The sequence below is a fragment of the Annulohypoxylon maeteangense genome (genome assembly GCF_022496945.1).
Source record: "Annulohypoxylon maeteangense strain CBS 123835 unplaced genomic scaffold GGS22scaffold_15, whole genome shotgun sequence".
NCBI classification, from domain to species: domain Eukaryota; kingdom Fungi; phylum Ascomycota; class Sordariomycetes; order Xylariales; family Hypoxylaceae; genus Annulohypoxylon; species Annulohypoxylon maeteangense.
In genome coordinates, this window is record NW_025953262.1 from 567,909 (window position 1) to 588,444 (window position 20,536).

Genomic DNA, 20,536 nt, shown 5'->3' on the forward strand with positions numbered 1-20,536 from the left:
AAGCATATATCACATTCTAATCTAAATTATATCTTACCTTAACATCAGATGGCTTCCTCTACCATGCACGCGGTGGGCGTAACAGAATACGGCGCTGTTGAGAACTTGCATTCGAAAGAAGTTCCGAAGCCATCAAAGCCAACCGGGCGCCAAATGCTCGTAGAGGTGAAGGCCATCTCCGTCAACCCTATCGACATAAAGGTCCGCAATGGTACATATGATGACCCCCCCGACTACTACGACCGAGTCAAGTCACTCACCCAAGAACCGCCAAACTTCCATATTATTGGCTATGACGGCGCTGGTATCGTCCTCGAAACGGGGCCGGACGTGAAGTATTTCAAAACCGGCGATGAGATCTTCTATCTTGCAAACCCGGTCTTTCAAGGCACGTACGCCGAGCAAGTCCTCGTGGATGAGCGCCACGCCGGCCACAAGCCGAAGTCAGTGGAGTTTATCCAAGCAGCAGCAATGCCATTGACTTTCGCTACCGCGTACGAATCTCTGGCCGACCGACTAGAAATCAAGGAAAACGAGAAGGCCGCGATCCTGATTATCAATGGCGGCGGTGGCATGGGATCCATCGCTTCTCAGATCGCTAGAAATGTCTTGAAATTGCCTATCGTCATCACCACAGCCTCAAGACCAGAGACCGTCGAGTTCTCCAAGAAGATGGGCGCGACTCATGTCGTCAATCATCGCGGGGATATCGTCCAACAGATAAAGGACCTCAACCTCCCGGCTGACATACCTCTGAAGTACGCGTACATCACATCGCGAACGGAGCAGTACCTGTTCCCTCTTGCGGAGGTACTAGCGCCGTTTGGTAAAATCTGCAGTATCGTGCAGGCTCACTTTGATATGTACGGCTCGCAGATGATGAGCAAGTCATTGACGTTCTCTTGGTGCTGGTTGGCCTCTGGCGCGTACCATTATTACGTCAATGATAAGGAGGAGAAGCATCATCAGTGGTATGAGAAGTTGGGTCAGTATCTTGAGGATGGGACTATTAAGTGTCATCTGATGAAGCGGTTTAGGCTTACGGCGGAGGGAATCAGGGAGGTGCATAGACGGGTTGAAGAGGGGAAGGCGATTGGGAAGATGGCATTGGGGATCGATGTGCCGGGTGAAGGAGAGCCATTCTGTTGATGGGTGAAGTCATTGGATTAGTTCACGTGATGGATATCTTTAGGTATTATGTATGAACTTGATGATTATAAGAATGTAGATGAATACGACGAATATTTTATTTTATTTTATTTGAACATGATATGGATATTTTCTCTTGTCGTAGATGTCATGAACGAGGATGTGTAGAGAAGAGAAGAGAAAGCCACTGAGGGAGTTTTGACGCACTATTGAACGCCTCTATGTTAAGGGGCGTATGTACCTAGTACCTAGTACTGTGAAGGTTTGCATGTGTCACGTGAGAACCCCACATCTTAGGACGCTAAAAATTGTCGGCTGGCTTATGCCGCTTACATTGAGAGTTACAGAACAGACAATTTAATTGGCTCTTGCACTATTCTTGAACTAACCTTGAGCCCTAGCGCACCAATTCTACCCACGAATTTTGAATCGGATGTACCCGGCCAAAATTTCTCAATCTTGAATTTACATTCAATCAGTGGAATTTCGCGATCCTCCCCACCATCTACCTTCGACTTCAGTTCGACTTTCAACAACACCCCAATCTTCCTGCCCGAACGCCAGAACAAATTCAAGATGTCTGAAACCGGCGAGGTCGAGGTCGAGTCCACCACCTACCAGGTCCTTCCTAAGGACGTCACCTCCGAGATTGGCAGCATCAAGCTGTTCAACCGATGTACGTTCCCTTCTGCTGTCGCTCCTGGCTTGATACCTTTCGAGCATCGCGGCTGATAAATTATTACAGGGAGCTACGAGGATGTTGAGATTCGCGATATTTCTTTGACGTAAGTCGATTATTTAACCATAGTACATATCGATTCGAAAAATTCGATTTGAACGACGCGACAGCTGTCTTCATATATCCGATCGCACGCAGATAATTACGATGGAGTGAATGGTAGACTAACGGTGGAAATTTTACAGCGATTACATTCAGATCCGATCCCCCGTCTACATCCCCCATTCCGCAGGTCGTTATGCCGCGAAGCGATTCCGCAAGGCCAACTGCCCCATCATTGAGCGATTGACCAACTCTCTGATGATGCACGGCCGCAACAACGGCAAGAAGCTTATGGCTGTCCGAATCGTCGCTCACTCTTTCGAAATCGTAAGGATCCACCACCGAAAAAGGATAAAATCGTATTGTGATGATTTCTAACATTATATCTAGATTCACCTGATGACCGACCAAAACCCCATCCAGATCGCCGTCGATGCTATCGTCAACTGCGGTCCCCGAGAAGACAGCACTCGTATCGGTTCCGCTGGTACCGTCCGACGACAGGCCGTCGATGTGTCCCCTCTCCGACGAGTCAACCAGGCCATCGCCCTCCTCACCACCGGTGCCCGTGAGGCTTCTTTCCGCAACGTCAAGTCTATTGCCGAATGCCTGGCTGAGGAGCTGATCAACGCTGCCAAGGGAAGCAGCAACTCCTATGCCATCAAGAAGAAGGACGAGCTGGAGCGTGTGGCCAAGAGCAACCGATAAATGGGGTGTTGTTTCTGGGTTTTCTTCGGCGTGGACCATCTGGGCATTTTACTCTCTGCATTTGTGCGTTTCAGGCTCAGGCGGGAAGTGGTTCTATGGCATCATAGTCACATAGGGCTGCAAAAATAAAGGCTCTGCCCGTGCGGGCAAATCATGAACTGAATTAAGTCACGCCAAAAAGGATTCTGGTGTTAATAGGATTCCATTGATTTTACAGTCGTAAATGCAGTAGCTAGTGACGAACGTGGCCATTCATGACCTGGTATCATAGTAAGAATCGCAACAGCAAGTAGGCATAGCAATAGTGATGCTGAGATCGTCATAGCACTGGTGTCAGCACCTCACAGCTTAGTTCTTCCCCCATCTATCCACCCACCCAACTCGTAAATCATACCTGCGGATTCATATGCTTAATGTTCAACCGCTGAAACATGCCTACATGCGGTATCCCCTCCTCATACCACTTCCCCATACCTTCATCAACCTTAAACCCCCACTTCTCGTACAGCTTGACCGCACTCTCCTGGGAATGGCAGCATATCAGCCCGTTCCACTTGGGTATGTCCCCAGCACCACCTGCCTTCAACTGGTCCATCCCTAACTCCGTAACGCTGGGGTCGAAGAAGGTAGGATGCTCCTCGAGCCATGCCTTCGCCGCGCGCCAGAGCTGGCCCGCGATGTGGTGGCCTCGGAACATGGGGATCACGGCTAACCGGCCTAACTTGACGTACGGCTCTTTTCCGTCGTGGTATGTGGTCGGCGCATCTGCGCCGAAGGGTAGCGCGGAGGCTTGCCGCTCGGTGTCTACGGAAGTCAGGGTCCTGGCTCGGGGTCTAGCAGCCGTTGCATTATCATGGGAGGAGCTATCGTCCTCCTTTCCATCATCTTCCTGCAGCACGTTGCCCACGTACCGCGCACCGGACGGCGGGTGTGGTGGGTGCGGGAAGGGCACGATGCGCATGGTACCGATGGGCACGCTCCGGGTCTCGGACTTCCGCGGCTTGGTTACCTCCCCCGTCTGCGGGTCCCGCTCCTCCGGCTCCGTCGTCCGGTTCACGCTCGCGTAGACTACCCAGTGGCACGACCGCGCGTCGTCCGCGTCGTACTCGAAGGCTAAGGGCACTTTTTGCTCTTCTACGAATACGGCTTCCCGCACTTCCATTGCATCGAGGAAGACGCGCGGGATGTGTGCGGGTTGTGCGGTGTGCGGTTTTGTGTTGTCGTACCCGTCTAGGCGGGTGGGCTCTAGGAGGGAGATGAAGGGGGTGCCCATTTTGATTATGGCTCTGGGCTGGGTGGTGTGGTTAAAGAGGGAGGGTAGGCTCTGGAGCTAGGCTAGTTGTATGGGATAGGTGTGGCCTGGTTCCTTTGTCTTGTCTTGTCTGAATCCTTCAGCCTTGGATTGAAGATGTCAAACACAACACAAATATTCCTTAACTATTTGCTTTAAAAGGTCTTTAAAAAGTCACCTGAAAGCTTGATGCATACGAAAGTAATACGTCAGCTTATCGGGTAGTTAATCGACCCGTCTGATTCCAAGAACGGATGGATACGTCAGGAGTAAGGGGTACCCAGTAGGAGTAATTCCGTAGTTAATGATAGGGGTACGGAATAATGCGATCCATGGATGTTCAATGTTGGAATGAAAGTGAAACGAAGGATCTTCGCCAAGGCTCATCGACGTTCGACGTGACTCATCAACTCAGTTTAAGTTGTACGGGTTACGGTTGACAAAATTCAAGGATCCAGTTGCACGGCGCCGATTGGTTCCATCCGGCGTCGGGTTTCGCTACCCCCGTGTGTCGGTGACCGGAGAAATACGGTGGAGCTTTCACCGAAGTTTGCCGGTGAGAGAGAGGTCGGTAGCCAATAAAAACTATCCCAGAATCTAAGCATGATCTATGCGATGGTAGAACCCAAAAAAATAAAAATGAAAATAAGCACCCGAAAGACATGTATCTGGATTAATCTGTGATTGGATACACGAAATTAATATTGGTTCGCTTAAGCAGGCTTCAAAGGTGCATGTAATGCATCTGTGAGATACGTCCGAAAGCAACGTCCGAAAATAATTCACTACCTACTTAAGACCGCCACTCAGCAAAATACTTTGACCGGTTATGTAGCCCGTCCTACACAACATGGTAACAGCATTTGCGCATTCCTGTGGAGTCCCTAGCCGTCCAACCGGTATATTCTTCACGTCTCCGGGTGTACCTTCAACAAATGCTGCGTCTGGTATCATGCCGGTTTCTCCTATCATAGCTGGAGCTATGTCATTGGCTGTGATACCCAGCTTAGCGTGCTTCATTGCTAGATTCTTCATGAGACCGGTTAGACCGGCTTTTGAGGCAGCGTAATGGCAGGCGTTAATTCCTCCTCCCTGTGCAGCTATGGAAGAGACGAAGATAATCCGACCCCATTTCTGAGCCTCCATATGAGGAATGCTCAGCTTAGCGAGAATGAATGAAGCCCTCAGATTTATGTTGATCATGTAATCGAACTCTTCCAAGCTCACATCTAGAATACCGGTACGTCTCTTGCCATACCCAGCATTCGAGATTAAGATATCTGGGCCATCCTGGCCGTGCTGTTTCTTGATCTCGAGAAAGAGCCGTTCGATATCTTCAGCCGAGCCGGTATCAACCTTATGGCAACTGATTCTGAGGCCTTCGCTGCCGGGTGATTTGAGAAGCTCATGGGCTAATTCGTCAACAGGTTGTCTGTTGTTGTAATAAGTCAGAGCAAGGGAAGCCCCATTAGCCCATAAGTCTCGGGCACATGCAGAGCCAATTCTGTGAGGCGTCAACTCCGGCTGCATATAACAAACTCCAGTTCGAAACGTAATAATAGCACATACCCTCCTGAAGCACCCGTTATAAGGGCTAGGCGACCTCGAATTTCATTATCGACTTTCGACATTTCAAGAATAAACAGGCGAAATCTCGGTTTTTATCATCATAAAACTACTAGGTATGTCTAGGTCCCAGGACCTGCCTGCCTACATAATGAATCTGTTAAGTACTGAATGCTCGGCAAGCTTGAGGCCGAGGGGTGCTTGTACTCCACACATCAAGCGGGGGCGGGGATATAGGTATGTAGATCAGCCACAACTAGGTACTTTTAGAGCAAACCCTAAAGGATTTCCACATTCGTCTCGTTTCGGGTCCATATTTGATTATCGAACCAATCAGATGACTATCAGTGGCTTTTGCACAAAATATCAGCCACATGCAGGGGTGTAACATTCAACAAGTTGTCCTCTTTGCATGAAATAATACCTGAAGTACGTACATTCATTCACAAAGATAGCTGCGGTGAGGTCAGAAAGCTCACATAGCGCAAGGAATAGCTCTTTTAGTAAAGGCCAGATTCTAATAAACCAAGACATTTCTTTTTTTTTCTTAAATAAAAGGTATCGGGCTGGAGCCTTACACATAGAATCGTGTCCGGTCTTTAAACGACTATATTTATTTTGACTTACCTACTCCTACCTATGGATCTTTCCAGAAATCCATCTTAAGCAGCTGGTCTCAATCTTCCTCCGGCGAGCAGTTCGCCAAATACACCCCTCCTAATCTTGCCCAACATGGCGCAATCATTCTCCCCTCGATCAATACTACTTTGTGTGGTTTTCTTATTTTCTACAAATGTCCTTGCTATATCCGCCGTCCTCGGTATAGATTTAGGTACCGAATATATCAAAGCCACCCTCGTTAAACCCGGAATACCCCTCGAGATCGTCTTAACCAAAGATTCGCGAAGAAAGGAAACCTCCGCAGTCGCATTCAAACCCTCGCAAAATGCCCCGAAGAGCGGCTCATATCCCGAGAGGGCATATGGCTCCGATGCCATAGCTCTAGCCGCCCGATTCCCCGGAGACGTATACCCTAATCTCAAGACCCTCCTTGGCCTCTCCACAGGCGATGCGATTGTGAAGGAGTACTCTGCGAGACACCCAGACCTACAGCTAGAGGCGCACAAGACCCGTGGCACTGTTGCATTCAAGAGCAAGGCTACTGCCAATGAAGAAGCGTGGTTGGTAGAGGAATTGCTAGCTATGGAGCTCCAGAGCATACAGCGCAACGCGGAAGCATTAGCTGGTTCTGATAGCACCGTTAGATCTGTGGTTATAACTGTGCCTCCATTTTACACCGTCGAGGAGAAGCGCGCTGTGGAGTTGGCTGCCGAGCTTGTTGGTCTAAAGGTTCTATCTCTTATTAGTGATGGCCTTGCTGTTGGACTAAACTACGCTACGAGCCGAACATTCCCCAACATCGACGAAGGAGGCAAGCCGGAATATCACATGGTATTCGATATGGGTGCTGGTTCTGCCAAAGCAACTATCTTGAAGTTCCAGGGCCGAACAGTTAAGGACATCGGCAAGTTCAATAAGACAATCCAGGAAGTCCAAGTCGTGGGAAGTGGTTGGGACAGAACTCTAGGTGGTGATGCGCTTAACTACCTAATCCTAGATGATATGATCTCGAAATTTGTTGAGTCAAACGCTGCGAAAAAGGCCTCTGTAACGGCAGAGGGCGTTCGAGCACATGGTCGAGCCATGGCGAAATTGTTGAAGGATGCTGAAAGGCTACGACACATTCTCAGTGCCAATGTCGATACTGGCTCTAGTTTTGAGGATCTCTACGATAACATTGACTTCAAATACAAGATTACTCGAGCAGATTTCGAAAAACTAGCTGAGGCACATGCCGAAAGGGTCGGCATCGCCGTTCAGAAGGCCTTGGACGTAGCCGAGCTTGACATTAAGCAACTTGACTCGATAATCCTTCATGGTGGCTCCTCCCGTACACCTTTTGTCCAAAAGGAGCTTGAGAAGATTGCAGGTGCCGACAAGCTTCGTAGCAACGTCAACTCGGATGAAGCGGCAGTTTTCGGTGCCGCTTTCCGGGCTGCGGAACTTAGCCCCAGCTTCCGAGTTAAGGAAATCCGGATCTCCGACGGCGCTTTCTACCCAGCAGGAATGGAGTGGAAGAATCCTCAGGACAAGGCCCAGCAGCAACGACTCTGGACCGAGCGATCTCTACTTGGTGCTGCCCCGAAAGAAGTCACTTTCACGAACCATGAAGATTTCTCAGTCCGTTTCTATCAACAGGTCCCCTCAGCTGAGGGAACCACGGTGAACAAGGAAACAAAAGTTTTCACAACGAAAAACCTGACAGCTACCGTTGCATCTTTAGTTGAGAAGGGATGCTCCCACCCCGATATCCATTTCAAAGTCAAGTTACGCCTTGGCACTGAAGACGGCGAGGTAGAGGTCGACAAAGCTTCCGTTGAATGCGAAGCTGAAGTACTGGAGAAGGAAGGTTCTGTCATAGATGGAGTCAAGAATCTCTTCGGTTTCGGCAAGAACAAGGATCAACAGCCATTGAAAGATGGCGAGGAGAGTACCGAGGACGCTTCGACTACCGAATCTACTGAGACTGCTGCAACCTCTTTCGACTCCAGCACTACTTCGACATCTGCAACTTCGTCTTCTGCTTCTGCCGAATCTCCAGAGGCCAGCCCTGTCATAAAAAAGAAGCAACTTGTTGTAATTACCGTTGACTACACCGTAGAGAAGACAGGGATTCCATCACTACCAAAAGCAGATCTCACTAAAGCGAAGGAGCGCATCAAGGCTTTTGAGGCGTCTGATAAATCCCGAAGGTTGAGGGAAGAGGCTTTAAACCAGCTTGAAGGCTTCACCTACAAAGTCAGGGATCTACTAGAGACGGAATCATTTGTGGCCGCCTCTACCCCTGAGGAGCGAGCTAAGCTAGAGAAGAAGGCTGGCGATGCCAGCGAATGGCTCTATGATGATGGAGCTGATGCATCCCGCGAAGCACTCAAGTCTAAACTCAAGGGCCTCAAGGATCTTGTATCACCCGTCGAGAAGAGAATAGATGAGGCACAGAAGAGGCCAGAATTAATCAAGAGCTTGAGGAGCTCTCTAGGCCAAACGACCACCTTCATTGATACCATTAAGGAGAAGATTGCCGAGGCGGATGCATACATGTCTTCCCTAAGCGCTAGCTCTACTGCGACAAGTGAAGCGAGCTCTGTTACTTCGGCCCCTTCACAGGGAGCTGGTGACTTCGATGGTCTTGAAGATGAAGAAACAACAACATCAACGACGACGAGCGCTGTCGAGGATCGTGGTCCAACACCACCCGTATACACTATTGATGACCTGAAAGAAATCACGGATCTTTCGAAATCTGTCCTTGATTGGTTAGAAGAGAAGCTTGCTGAACAGGAAAAGCTCCCTGAAACCGCCAACCCTGTGCTGCTAGCAAAGGATCTGATTGAAAAGACGAAGAAGCTGGAGAAGGCCGGCATGGACCTAGCTATGAAGAGCGTCAAGGCCTTTGACAAGACCAAGAAGAAGAGCAGCAACTCGAAGAAGTCTAACAAGACGAAAACCAAGAAAACCACTACCAAGACGGGTAGTGACGGCGCAGAGCCGACGATAGAGACTAAAGACGGGGAGAACTACATTAAGTTCGGGCAAGACGGCAAGGGCCCGTCAATGGAGGAGATCGAGGAGATGATCAAGCGCATGTCCAAGGAGCAACAAAATAAAGAGGAGCCCAGGACGAAGCACGACGAGCTGTAATATGAGCCGTAGATAGACGCTGACGAATGATATGACTTGCCTGGTGAGGGCTACGATTCTAGTTCACTGCTTCAGAAGAGTACCAAGGTCAACGAGTGATATCCATGGATGCAACTAAACCGATTTGGTGTCTTCCTAGAACCGGCGGGAAGGATGGCATTAATCTTGGTGTTACCAAATCCAGATCCGGATAGTTACCCCTATACTCAGGTAGGCACCAGATATTCCAACATGCATGTGCTGATCTTGGTTAAGTAGGTCCACTATGTACGTATGCTTGTCTTTCCCGCAGTCTATAGTTGGTCAATTAGAGTGCTGATGCTCGCACAAAGCTCCACCCGAGTTTGTTCTCTGCGACGCCAGACTATGTAGCCGGCCGTTGGTCGTTGTCATACGTCGTACATTATTCTTCTACGAATACACCAGATTTCCAAGGGAGAAATCAGGGGAAGTGAAAATGTTGGTTTGATTTGGTTCTGCCCCTGAACCATACCCCTATTTTAAACACGAGATTGTTAAACAGAATCGATTCTAATAAGTCAACCTATATGAGTTTAATATACTGTTTGGAACAAAAAGAGCACTTGAAAACTTGTTGCCAAGTCATGCGGCATGTTTTTTTCTCTTTTGTTGGTTCGTCGTGATCAACAGTTACTCGGTAATGTTTGTATGTTTGTCCACATCGGCAATTGAGATATTTACCTACTTACACATATAAACACTATCAGGTACATATATCATATGTAATTCGATGCTTGTAGATGCAGTTACGCAAGATCACACGGACTAAGCGGATCCTCTATTCCTAGAGGAAGCTGCGAATATCCGTCTTGGCAAGATCATCGACAAATCCGGCCTATCTCCTTCGTTTGAAGTTTAAAGTTAAGGGAGGTAGATAGAACTTGGAAGCAATCATCCCAACTTGTACCTGTCACAATCGTGTAACCTATCAATTGGCACCTTCGACGTTCAGATGTTTAGTTCAGATGTTTTCGAAAGAACACCTCAGGTAACACGCCTTAGTGAGTACATGTAACCCAGGTATATATCGGGTCATATAAGGTAGTCACGGTACGTGACGGAGAGGTCACCTTTAACTTATATGAAGCAGGTACTTAATCTCGACCGTGGAAATTACACCAGATAATCACGACATGTTCCTGCACAAACACAGTCTGTTTCCATCTTTCCATTTTCGATATAAACTCTCTTCTCCCATTCTCAATTCCTTTCTCCTTCTATTCTTCACACCTCCCAATACCACGAAATCCTGCCATTTGACCATAAAGATCTATCAATATGGCGTACTTTACCGGTATTCTCGTGGCAGTAGCCTTCTACCTCTCTCTCTTCACCACTGTTACCTCGTCTCCGACTTTTAGATCGAAAGCCGGCAAAACGTTCTCTCTTCCTGTGGCCCACAATGCCGATATTCCTCGCCATGGTCCTACCGAATATCTTAAGGTTTTGAAGAAATACAAGCTTGAGATTCCAGAAGGATTACAGGATGTTGTCGACTCTCACAAGACCAAATTTCAATCCAACAAGCTTGTCGCAGGCGATATTGGTAAGTCAAAGCAGACAAATATTTCCCAAGTTTGCTTAGGGATATACAATTAATGATAGCATTAGGAGATTCCACTCCGGCAGCTTCGCACGCTGGTGACCTTCTCTGGCTCACTCCTGTAGGGATTGGCTCGCCACCTCAGCAGCTATATCTAGATCTTGACACGGGCTCATCTGATACGTATGGTAACCCCATAAATATGTTCTGTTTTTTATGAGGTATTTATGTATGGGAACTGACAAGTGCTACAGCTGGATCTTTTCTACTGACACCGACAAAGAAGAGGTAGCCGGACAGACTCTCTGGGATCCCAAAAAGTCAACTACATCCCATCTGATTAAGAACTGCTCATGGTCTATCATCTATGGCGACTTTTCTACATCTAGTGGTATCTGTTACAAGGATACAGTCACTTTCGGAAACCTTTCGGTACCTGACATGACAATTGAGTCGGCAACATCAGTCTCGACCATGTTTACAGAGTCTGACTACATGTCTGGTCTTGTGGGGCTAGCCTGGCCATCTATTGTGCAGACAATCCCTAAGCAAAGAACTCTTCTTGACTACTTGCCCCAGGTGTTATCCGAACCGTTGTTCACGGTCGATCTACGCCACAACAGCAGTGAGGGATCATTCAACTTTGGATTTATCAACAACAGCCTACATGACTCGGATATTAGTTACGTGGGTGTGAATATCTCGCAAGGGTACTGGTCCGTTCAGCAGACGGGATTCGGAATTGGAGGGTCAGATATCAAGTACGAGTTCAATGAGCCAGAAGATGTCATTATCGATACCGGGTCTACATTGTTCTTCGCGCCTAACGAGGCAGTCCATATGTACTTCAACAGCGTTCCCGGCGCCAACTATTCGTACAGAGAATATGGGTGGCTGATACCATGCAACTCAACCCCACCAGACTTTGTTTTCGAGTTAAGCGATGCTCAAGGAAACAATATTACAGGTACAGTCCCGGGAGCGTATTTCATATATGCGAAGGCTTCTGGTGGCCAGTGCTATGCCGGCCTTCAGTCCCTTGGTTCATTCACTGAAATGCCGGCTATTTTCGGTGACGTTTTCCTCAAGAGTGGCTTCGCTGTCTTCGATATCGCAAAGAAACGATTTGGCATGGCTCCCAAGCCTCTGAACTTGAGCAATGAAAAACGCAAGGTCGATACTCGTGACAAGATTTATAATGGTCCCCGGCATAGTTGAATGGAGGAGATTTAGGGGCCAGCTAACTTGCTATCCTCTAAGCTGGGAATAAATTGAGATCGCCTTTGCCCTCAATATATTTGCTATTTTGGTTGGGGAGTTTCGTCAACGAGGTACGGTCTTCGCCGATGTTTATTTGCGCACCTATGTATGCGCTTACGTTTCTCTGTTAACATAGATGAATAAAATAACTTGAAAATCATCATGGAGTTGATCCCACATACTTACCTATTACAATCATTCTCGAGGATCTGGCTGTTGAACTAACTGGCTTAAATAATCTATAGGTTGCTGTTCATTTTCTCGTCTACTGTTCAATCCCAATGTCTATATCATGGCATGTAGTATTGGCTTATATATGTTCATGCATGCGATGATATCTTTAAAGTTTTCTTTCGTTTACTTTGTCTATGCATATCGTATCCCTAGGTAAGTTTGAGCATAGAAACTCTATCCAACATCAATTCAATTCTTGATATGAGATATGAATTAAGTGTTACTACCACTATAGCACCTCCTTTCCCTAGAGCAAGCTTATTACTTCTTGCTTTGCCCTTTTCCCTTCTCATTTCATCTTCGAAGAAAAAAAAGCGAGGTAAATCACCGTGTGTTCCATCGGCAGCTTACATTGATCGGAATTTCGTTGATCGATCGTATGTGTTTGTTTGCACTGCACACGATCCTAGCGACGGCGCGGGAATACGGGATCTGACATGTTGATGATGACGGCCCGTAGTTTAGCGAGTCAGGTATCCTGGAAACTTCGCGAGAGTTCAATGCGATGTCCCAGCTCGCGGGTCGATTTTGCTTGTTTGTGCTTTTTCCTTGATGCTACCTTTAATTGTGTGTAATATGGATGTCACGCTGGCTCTCGCCTCCATATTGGCCATTTACCTGATAGATGGGTACCTAAGGCATTATTATTAGTCGAATCACCACAACCCACTTAGATCAATTCAGCAACCAGACAAAGATATTAGTTTATCCAGATTTCATTAACGATGATCCCCAAAATGATAAGAGGCAGGTTATGTACAATAATAGACCCGTCGGCTAAGTAAGCCGACGAGGTACGTATGCATCCGGTCGAGGAAGGCTTTCTCTCTTCACGCCATCCACCCTTCGCCGACGACTTCAATAAAACATAAGAAGACCCTATGCCATGCCAAGATGCGATGATGAGCGTTTCTCACACTCCGTCCACTACTATCAGGACCCCCGGCTTCTTCCCTACAAGCCGACTCCCCATTTCATGATACTACTAAATGGTCCTAAGGTAAAAGATGGATTGAGAAACAAGAAGATAGACGCCTTCAACGCCAGACGGACAGGAAAGTAGTGTCGTCTTTTTTTTCTTCCAAACGAGGGTATATCTTAAGGCTGTAAAACTGGGTCGTAAAAAACCGTGAAAAAATGCGATTCGATAACCCCCCCTTTGTGGTGAGACGTCGAATGGTCCAAGGCTTGTCAATTGCGATTGAATCCCGGATTTCAAGACCAAGGCCGATCTTATCCGATATGCGTATCCAAGCGAGCCGATGGAGTCGTTCTCGATCATTGTCCAAATTCGGCTTTCAGGGTCAGTGATTGTCGTCGATTACGCATCCTCTCCTTCGATCTATTGTCGGAATGGGAGGGGCAAGGTGGGAACAAAAGCCAAGGCGGAGAACCAGTCGTACGGGCTAAGGGGGGCGCAGGCGGGGAAGAGTTGTTAAAAAGCAAATAACGACTTAGTGTTCGCGATCGCCACCATCTTTAGGAATCAAGACATAGTCAGTAAAATTTCGGGAATCGGCGCCACGGTCACCAGAGGAGCTGTGATTGACAAGTACGTATTCACCTTCGCTGGCTGTTGGAGTCGGAGGCATAGCCCCTCCATGTGCAGGTGCTTGCTGAACCTGTTTCGCAGTTCCAGGCCGGGACCTCTGCTGTTGCTGTACGAGCTGTTCTTTCTCGGCCTGCGCTTTGTCGAAGGCGTCGCTAAGGGCCTGCCGTTGAGTTCGTGCGTGCAAACCGTTCGCTGCTCCAGGGTGCTGCTTCTTGAGTTTCTCCTCCATCTCTTTAATTCTAGCCTCGAGGGACTCCAGTTCGGTTTGTCCACTTGTTACTTGCTGCTTTCTAGACGGTAGGTAAAGGTCAGTATCGGTGCTCGTTGGTTGAGGTCGCAAGTCGTGGGAGATGGGCGCTAAGCTAATAGGGGTATAATATATAGATGTGGGTCATACCGCTTGTCAACTTGCTCATCTAGGTCGGCAATGCTGTTTTCAATGCGAAAGATATCCATTAATTCTTGACTGAAGGAACGGGCAATGGTGCTGTTGAAGAGAACATGTTAGTTCCTGTCTTGCTAAGGGCCTTAGCTCGCCTTTTGGCGCATCCTTCTACTGTATCTGCGACAACAGATACGAAGGGAGTAAGACATTCTATAGGCGTTGGCGATACTCACGATTGCGGTCGGCGGCCATTGGGCTTCCAGTCGCGGTCGAGCTCTTCGTCGGTAGGATTCATCTTGGGCAAGAAGTTGGTGGTGTCTTGATACATGGGCGTTGTGTCGTTGTGTGAAGAAAGAAGAAAAATTGTTGGATAGTAGAAGTCGTAGTGTAGAAGTGGTTTAGTCCAGAGTTTGGAGAGCTGGGAGGGTGCTAGAGCTTGTGTTATTATTATTGCTAAATGTATGGAGTTGGCGGTGGGGGAGGGAATGAAAGGCGGGTCTTGAGGAAGGCCGGGACGTGAACTGATGACCTTGAATGGATTAAAGGGACCGAATATTAAAAAAAAAGGGGGGTCAGGCGAACCAGTGGAACTCAAGGCCTTGCCCGTACCTGATTAAAATGCAAGTACCTAAACTACCTAGTCGTCTTAGGCATTTAAGGAAAAGATTACTGAAACACTTCGCATTGAGGAAGTGGAAGAAAAGGACACGCTGTTTTTGCCCTGAATGATAGACTGATGAAGACGGGGTTATTGACGACTACTCGTTTGGCAATTGAAAAAATAAGTTGGTGATAGTTTACTATGGACTTCACATAAGACTTGACGAGAAGTCGATAGAGAATAGAGAATAGTAATAGTAATAGTCAATTCAATAAAGGAAAGGTGTAGAATTTTGTATCACCCGCAGTTGGGTAATAATTGCCTTCTTGGCATCTAACTTGCTAACTGCTTTCGAGGATGATCTAAAGACGATCTCATCACTAGACGAAAGCGTGACATATGCTCGAATTCTAATTCTACAGCGATGATCCAAATCAATTAGCTAGGTGCTATTCAAACCCATTGTTGTGCCATTGTTGGCGAAATCTTATTATTCTAATCCTTGCTTGGTTGCTCCATTCTGTCCATTATGCATCTGGCACTTACCTCATGTTGCTCTTGTTGTGCTACCCGACTTCCAAGGTTGACTGTTGGATTGACGATGAAGTGATATAATTTGCATATATAAAGGGAAGCTGCAGTGGACGTATCGTACAGCATTGATAAAAATATATACCTACATGTATTGCATTTCGCATGAATCAGTTCTCATTAACCAATACGACCGTGCTTTGACTTTTTGACTTTCATCTTCCCGCAACGTTCCTGATTCTGCTTTTTATTTAGGCACACTTCGTACTTACAGCGTACTTGGCTTACCAGATATAGTGACATACCAATGCAGGTTGTACCTATTAATCTCCCTTGCTTTTATGCATTTCGCAACCGATGGTCCGTATTGAGTACGACCTTCAGGGCTGAAAGAAACAACCCCTTATTCTCGCAGGACCTTCAGTAGCCATTTAAGGTAGCATCCATATTATTCGATCCTCTCCGAGGCCAGACTCTCTCGACATTCTCCATTAGGAGATGGATTTTAATTTTTAATGTAGGTAAACGGCGGAAAGCTGAACTATCTACCTAGATAGACGCCATGTATGAAATCGGCTTTGCTAGCGCCCCCTTTCGTTTTCCTAATAAAGATGATTTCATTTCTATCGGCTCTAATTAGTTAGATAACTTTTAAGCTTCATTTAGCTTTTATAGAGAATAAGCATTAGTCATCTAGAACAGTCAAATGTGTCTCATAGGCGTAGATCATGCATACTCAACTTATCTTCAGGAAGAATGATCACCTGCGCAACAATGTTCTGCATGATTCCGACTTTAAAGACGCTATCTCGATGTTTTATCTTATGACGTGAACTAAACTAGCACTATTTTCATAATCGACTACTATAATTTATGCACGTGCATTATTCTTCATCGCGTGTTGCTGTCACATGTGAAAGTTTGAAGGTTCAAAATATATGTAGTTTTTGCTCAAATGGAAGAGTTGGATCAATTTTCGATCTCTTCTTGGATCCCTTACTACATTATATGTTTTATATCTTATGGTGATAATTATTGTCGATAGGACTAGACGAGTTTGAGCTATATGTACCTATGTATGTATGTATGTATTTATGTACGAGATGTGTAAATACCTATGAAATTGGGGTATTGCGTAGTAAAATAAGCAAGTACATAATAGATAAGACACTGTTAATCCGTAGAGAAATATTATATTCGAGTATTAAGCCGATTCAACGTTGAGATGATAGAAATACGTATGATTTAAACTTTGAAGCGTTGGAAAAACTCGGGAATGACCTAGGAGCTCTCTATATTGTGCACGGGCCACTTTTTACGCTAGCAGAATTGTTTGGACCTATCAATCGAAGGAGGTCCCCAGATCAGATCCCACATTCCCAAACACCGCGCTCCAACCGTCAATCTGGCAACGTTCGCCGATCCATCACACAAATCATACACCACCGTATGGACACCGTAGAACTTGCTATCTGCGGATTACCGAATGCCTATTACTAATCACGTGATTCACCGCCAACGACAAGGAACCGTGAAAAATATTCTTCGCGAATAGCTTCATCGAAAATACGTCTTAATCATCGCCATTCCGTCATAAAACAGGTCGGAGTCATCTCAACCGACTTCCGCGACCGTCTGTGAACCATTTAGTACGCGTCAATATCGTGTTTTCCCGGTCGGAATGGCCTAGGAAACCCGCATCACCTTTGCTGACCGTGACACTAGATCGTGGCGCCGATTCATCTTTTACAGCGACGCGACGGTCCCCTCGACCACGGCCGAGGTGGATTCTGGGGCATGAATCATATTACCACCTCTTTCACACCTCTCGAAACATTTGCTTTATTTCAAGAGCTTAACAGGAACTTCCAGAGCGGTCTGGTCATCGGTACCTTCAGTCATATCTCCGACACGCTCAAGAAAACACCGGTTATATACGAACAAGACGGATACGATGCCAACAGGTTGAGCCCTGACTCTCTTCAGGGCATTGCCCTACAATTATTGCGAGATGAGAAGAGACGGGAAGTTGAAGCTACGATAGAGAAGAATAATGCCGCGTTATCACCAACTTCTAAGAAAAGGAAGCTTCAAAGCCCCCCTCTATCTACCTTTCCGGAATCTTTAGACCACACCGAAAAACTCCCGATCCTAGTGGAGAAACTATACATACGATTCCGAGATAGCCTCATTCGAGAGATTAGGGAAGATGAGAAACGATTCGAAGAACTTCAACGCGAACTCATCGAGATCGAACGAGGCGAATGGGATAGCAAGTTTAGTCAAGAACAACGCGTGGATTTGAATAAGAATGGTGTTCCTAGTACCAACGACTCAGTACGTACGAGGCCGGAGGGTCAACTAGCTGTAGCGCCACCACCGATACCCCCCTCGACACCAGCATCGGTTGCGACATTCACACCAGTACCAACACCGGCACCGATACCCACGCCAACACCAGTTCCAACTCTGCCAAAGGTTCATGATCCCGTGAGGAAATCTGAGCCGCCTCACATTCCTCATCCACCCCAAGAGAGGACAACTATACACCCAATACCATCTTCACTCCCGTCAACTGCTCGACCCTCGAACGAAGCACGCCATGTTACACCTGATAATAGGTCACAAGAGCTGGGCCGGCCGATAGGTGGTCCGATTGCTGTTTTACAACATCCGCAGGCTGTTCAAGGATACACCGCACGTCCAGGTTCTGCCACCCCACAACCTCCTGTCACGGATGGTCTACAACGACCCGAGGGTATACCCAAAGGAAGAAGTCCTGCCCCAACACCGTCCAACCAACCTCATATTTCCTCTCCGACTCCAACTCCGACCTCTGCTCCTGTGCCTGCTTCTGCTTCTACAGCTGCGCCTTTGAAATGGGAGCCTCTATATCAACCTCCACATCAACCTTCTCAACCTTTTCAATCTACCCATCAAGTATCTCACCAACCTCAGCTGCCACCAGGAACACCCTCACCACAACATCAGCTCCCCCACCAAACGCCTGTTCCGTCTCCCCGCCCTCCCTACAACGCGGGAGTCACGAGACCCCCGTCGTATCCCTCCCAGGCCCCAACCGCTCTTCCTCAGTTTCCTCAGAATTACTCGGGCGGTAGGCAGACTCCTGGACAATATGGTCAGCAATCTCGGCCCCCGATACAGGGGTCCACACCAACATCCCCTTCTGTCCTACTACCTCCACAAAATTCTGGTCAAATACCACCGTCTCTTCAATCTTTGCCCTTGAATGCGGCTCCCGATGGTATGGGACAACAAGCACCGCAGCGCCGTCCAGCATCTGTCCCCGTGGCGACTTCTCCAAATCCCAACATGGCGTCTGGCCCATACCCCCAGCATCGGGGTCAACATGTGCCAACTCAGACACCCGTCCGGCCGCCTGTCGCATTATCGGCCGTTCATCCAGCTGTGGGTTCCGCGAAGCCGCCTGTTCCGCCAGCTCAATGGGCACATTCACCAGGCCCGGCCCAGCCTAATTACGCGCCTCAAAGCCCTGCCCCTACCACACCAGCGCCTCAACAAGATCAACCACAACCGGCATTGAAATTATATAGTTCGCCGTATAATCCACAAGCTCAACCCGCTAGCACCACCGAACAGCCACAACGCCCTCAAGTACCTCCATTACAGACTCCGGCGTCCACATCTCAGCCTATTCGTCCTTCGTCAATAACCCAATTGCAGACACCGATAGCTCTTTCGCCTCATGTCATAAGAGGGCATGGTACTAAGTGGACTTCGACGCCGACCCCTGCGACACCGAGGATGGAGGATGGAACTAGTTATTTCGATCTTGATAGTCCGATGTTCGAGCCAATCAGTCCACCCTCTCAACCAGCCCAACTCCCCAAGACCTCCCCCGAACAGGCAGAAACGAAGGATATGCGGAAGCCTATACAAAAATTCGATGGGTCGGCTAGTAGGCCTAGAGGCCGACCTCGTATTTTGCAGAAGCCAACGCCCCTGGTCCAGTCGGAGGAGGCATCAGCAGAACAAAATATTCCAGGGAGTGATATAAAGAACGAAGAGGCAACTCCTCGAGCTCTTGAAGACATTGGTGATGCGGTTGCAGTAGAGGAGAATGTGCAAAACCAAGTTCCGCCTCAACTGGAGCCTAGTCAACCCTCTAACAAACGGAAGCGCCAGGATAGCCCCCCGAATCGGGCGTCACCAACACCGGCTACTCACGTTTTATGGACACGTTCGTTCAATAAAATTAGCCAGTCTGCTTTGGATCAAATTATCAGCCACCGCCATGCTAATATGTTTGCACATCCCGTGAAGCCGAGGACTGCTCCAGGCTATTTTGAAATTGTGCTTCGACCTCAGGACCTCAAGGGCATTCAGAAGGCTATCACCGCAGGTTCCAAAGCGGCAGCTGCGGCTGTAGCGACGATGTCTGACATCGAGGCGAGTGCCACAAATGTGTGGATCCCAATATCGGTGGACCTAGTCCCCCCGCGAGGTATAATCAACATCGCACAGTTAGAGAGAGAATTAGTTCACATGTTTGCCAATGCGATTATGTACAACCCAGACCCTTATCGCGGTTTCGGGCCTTCATTTCTGAGGTCAAATCGACGTGCTAATCAAGAAGATGACGGAGAGGACTATCGGGGCTACGAAGTGGACGAAAACGGGGTCGTGAAAGATACCCGCAGCATGTTTGGGGAGGTTGAGAAGCTTTTAAGCGACCTCCGTAATGAGGTAGAGCGCAATGCTCCTCCACCTACGGGTGTGCCACCGTCAGTGAGCCGTAGTTTGAGTGTAGCCGGTGGCGAGAACAATACAGTTGAGGATGAGGCGGATGAGCAAGCAGGAGATGCCAACAAAAGGCGAAGGATAAGAGGCTAGCGGCCGTCAAAGTTGAATTGGCTATTTACCTAGCTAATAGGGTAATCCGCGTTGATACCCATTCAATTGGATTGTGTACTGTTCACTACGAAGTTTAAGAATAAAAACCAAACCAAGGTCATATTGCGACCTCGAGTATGAACAAATTGTTACCGGTTTTCCCTGAATGACATGCGATGCGATAGATTAACTCCGTATTTGCATGGTTGTACCTACTAGTAACTCAGGTGTAACTGTACCTAGGTACATACATATATACCTAATTAATGTATCTGCA

General features: G+C 47.7%; 8 protein-coding genes across 8 annotated transcripts; 5 read left to right on the top strand and 3 right to left on the bottom strand.

Annotated features, from left to right (window-relative positions):
• Positions 1-63: 63 nt before the first annotated feature.
• Positions 64-1,149, top strand: GGS22DRAFT_181088 (quinone oxidoreductase; the record flags this gene model as incomplete). Its single annotated transcript, XM_047963834.1, has 1 exon — positions 64-1,149. One exon carries the CDS (start codon positions 64-66, stop codon positions 1,147-1,149), a length of 1,086 nt encoding a protein of 361 aa, XP_047816389.1.
• Positions 1,150-1,725: 576 nt separating this feature from the next.
• On the top strand, positions 1,726-2,638 carry GGS22DRAFT_181089 (40S ribosomal protein S5; the record flags this gene model as incomplete). The annotated part of the gene is made up of 4 exons (XM_047963835.1): positions 1,726-1,825; positions 1,895-1,934; positions 2,074-2,257; positions 2,321-2,638. The coding sequence occupies 4 exons, from the start codon at positions 1,726-1,728 to the stop codon at positions 2,636-2,638; spliced, it is 642 nt and encodes a 213-aa protein (XP_047816390.1).
• Positions 2,639-2,852: 214 nt separating this feature from the next.
• On the bottom strand, positions 2,853-4,135 carry GGS22DRAFT_46245 (uncharacterized protein). Its single transcript, XM_047967141.1, has one exon. It carries the CDS (start codon positions 3,909-3,911, stop codon positions 3,027-3,029), a length of 885 nt encoding a protein of 294 aa, XP_047816391.1. The 5' UTR covers positions 3,912-4,135; the 3' UTR covers positions 2,853-3,026.
• A 583-nt stretch (positions 4,136-4,718) lies between these two features.
• Positions 4,719-5,560, bottom strand: GGS22DRAFT_191148 (NAD(P)-binding protein; the record flags this gene model as incomplete). The annotated part of the gene is made up of 2 exons (XM_047965078.1): positions 4,719-5,433; positions 5,499-5,560. 2 exons carry the CDS (start codon positions 5,558-5,560, stop codon positions 4,719-4,721), a joined length of 777 nt encoding a protein of 258 aa, XP_047816392.1.
• Positions 5,561-5,813: 253 nt separating this feature from the next.
• On the top strand, positions 5,814-9,497 carry GGS22DRAFT_46265 (actin-like ATPase domain-containing protein). Its single transcript, XM_047967142.1, has 2 exons — positions 5,814-5,924; positions 5,985-9,497. The coding sequence occupies exon 2, from the start codon at positions 6,228-6,230 to the stop codon at positions 9,255-9,257; it is 3,030 nt and encodes a 1,009-aa protein (XP_047816393.1). The 5' UTR covers positions 5,814-5,924; positions 5,985-6,227; the 3' UTR covers positions 9,258-9,497.
• Positions 9,498-10,117: 620 nt separating this feature from the next.
• On the top strand, positions 10,118-12,180 carry GGS22DRAFT_195807 (acid protease). The gene is made up of 3 exons (XM_047965724.1): positions 10,118-10,824; positions 10,890-11,004; positions 11,076-12,180. The coding sequence occupies exons 1-3, from the start codon at positions 10,557-10,559 to the stop codon at positions 12,037-12,039; spliced, it is 1,347 nt and encodes a 448-aa protein (XP_047816394.1). The 5' UTR covers positions 10,118-10,556; the 3' UTR covers positions 12,040-12,180.
• Positions 12,181-13,683: 1,503 nt separating this feature from the next.
• On the bottom strand, positions 13,684-14,825 carry GGS22DRAFT_46276 (uncharacterized protein). Its single transcript, XM_047967143.1, has 3 exons — positions 14,486-14,825; positions 14,265-14,354; positions 13,684-14,157 (listed from the first exon to the last, which is right to left on the bottom strand). Exons 1-3 carry the CDS (start codon positions 14,578-14,580, stop codon positions 13,770-13,772), a joined length of 573 nt encoding a protein of 190 aa, XP_047816395.1. The 5' UTR covers positions 14,581-14,825; the 3' UTR covers positions 13,684-13,769.
• A 2,170-nt stretch (positions 14,826-16,995) lies between these two features.
• Positions 16,996-20,276, top strand: GGS22DRAFT_46296 (uncharacterized protein). Its single transcript, XM_047967144.1, has 2 exons — positions 16,996-17,033; positions 17,110-20,276. Exon 2 carries the CDS (start codon positions 17,182-17,184, stop codon positions 20,257-20,259), a length of 3,078 nt encoding a protein of 1,025 aa, XP_047816396.1. The 5' UTR covers positions 16,996-17,033; positions 17,110-17,181; the 3' UTR covers positions 20,260-20,276.
• The last annotated feature ends 260 nt before the right edge of the window (positions 20,277-20,536 follow it).

What these genes read in the sequence shown, in the direction of transcription:
- GGS22DRAFT_46245 (XM_047967141.1), bottom strand. Translation starts at nt 3,911, where the DNA reads ATGGGCACCCCCTTCATCTCCCTCCTAGAGCCCACCCGCCTAGACGGG.
- GGS22DRAFT_46265 (XM_047967142.1), top strand. Translation starts at nt 6,228, where the DNA reads ATGGCGCAATCATTCTCCCCTCGATCAATACTACTTTGTGTGGTTTTC.
- GGS22DRAFT_195807 (XM_047965724.1), top strand. Translation starts at nt 10,557, where the DNA reads ATGGCGTACTTTACCGGTATTCTCGTGGCAGTAGCCTTCTACCTCTCT. An exon ending in GCTTGTCGCAGGCGATATTG is followed by an intron (nt 10,825 to 10,889) that starts GTAAGTCAAAGC and finishes TGATAGCATTAG; the next exon opens with GAGATTCCACTCCGGCAGCT. An exon ending in GACACGGGCTCATCTGATAC is followed by an intron (nt 11,005 to 11,075) that starts GTATGGTAACCC and finishes CAAGTGCTACAG; the next exon opens with CTGGATCTTTTCTACTGACA.
- GGS22DRAFT_46276 (XM_047967143.1), bottom strand. Translation starts at nt 14,580, where the DNA reads ATGTATCAAGACACCACCAACTTCTTGCCCAAGATGAATCCTACCGAC. An exon ending in AATGGCCGCCGACCGCAATC is followed by an intron (nt 14,355 to 14,485) that starts GTGAGTATCGCC and finishes TCTCTTCAACAG; the next exon opens with CACCATTGCCCGTTCCTTCA. An exon ending in GATGAGCAAGTTGACAAGCG is followed by an intron (nt 14,158 to 14,264) that starts GTATGACCCACA and finishes CCTACCGTCTAG; the next exon opens with AAAGCAGCAAGTAACAAGTG.
- GGS22DRAFT_46296 (XM_047967144.1), top strand. Translation starts at nt 17,182, where the DNA reads ATGAATCATATTACCACCTCTTTCACACCTCTCGAAACATTTGCTTTA.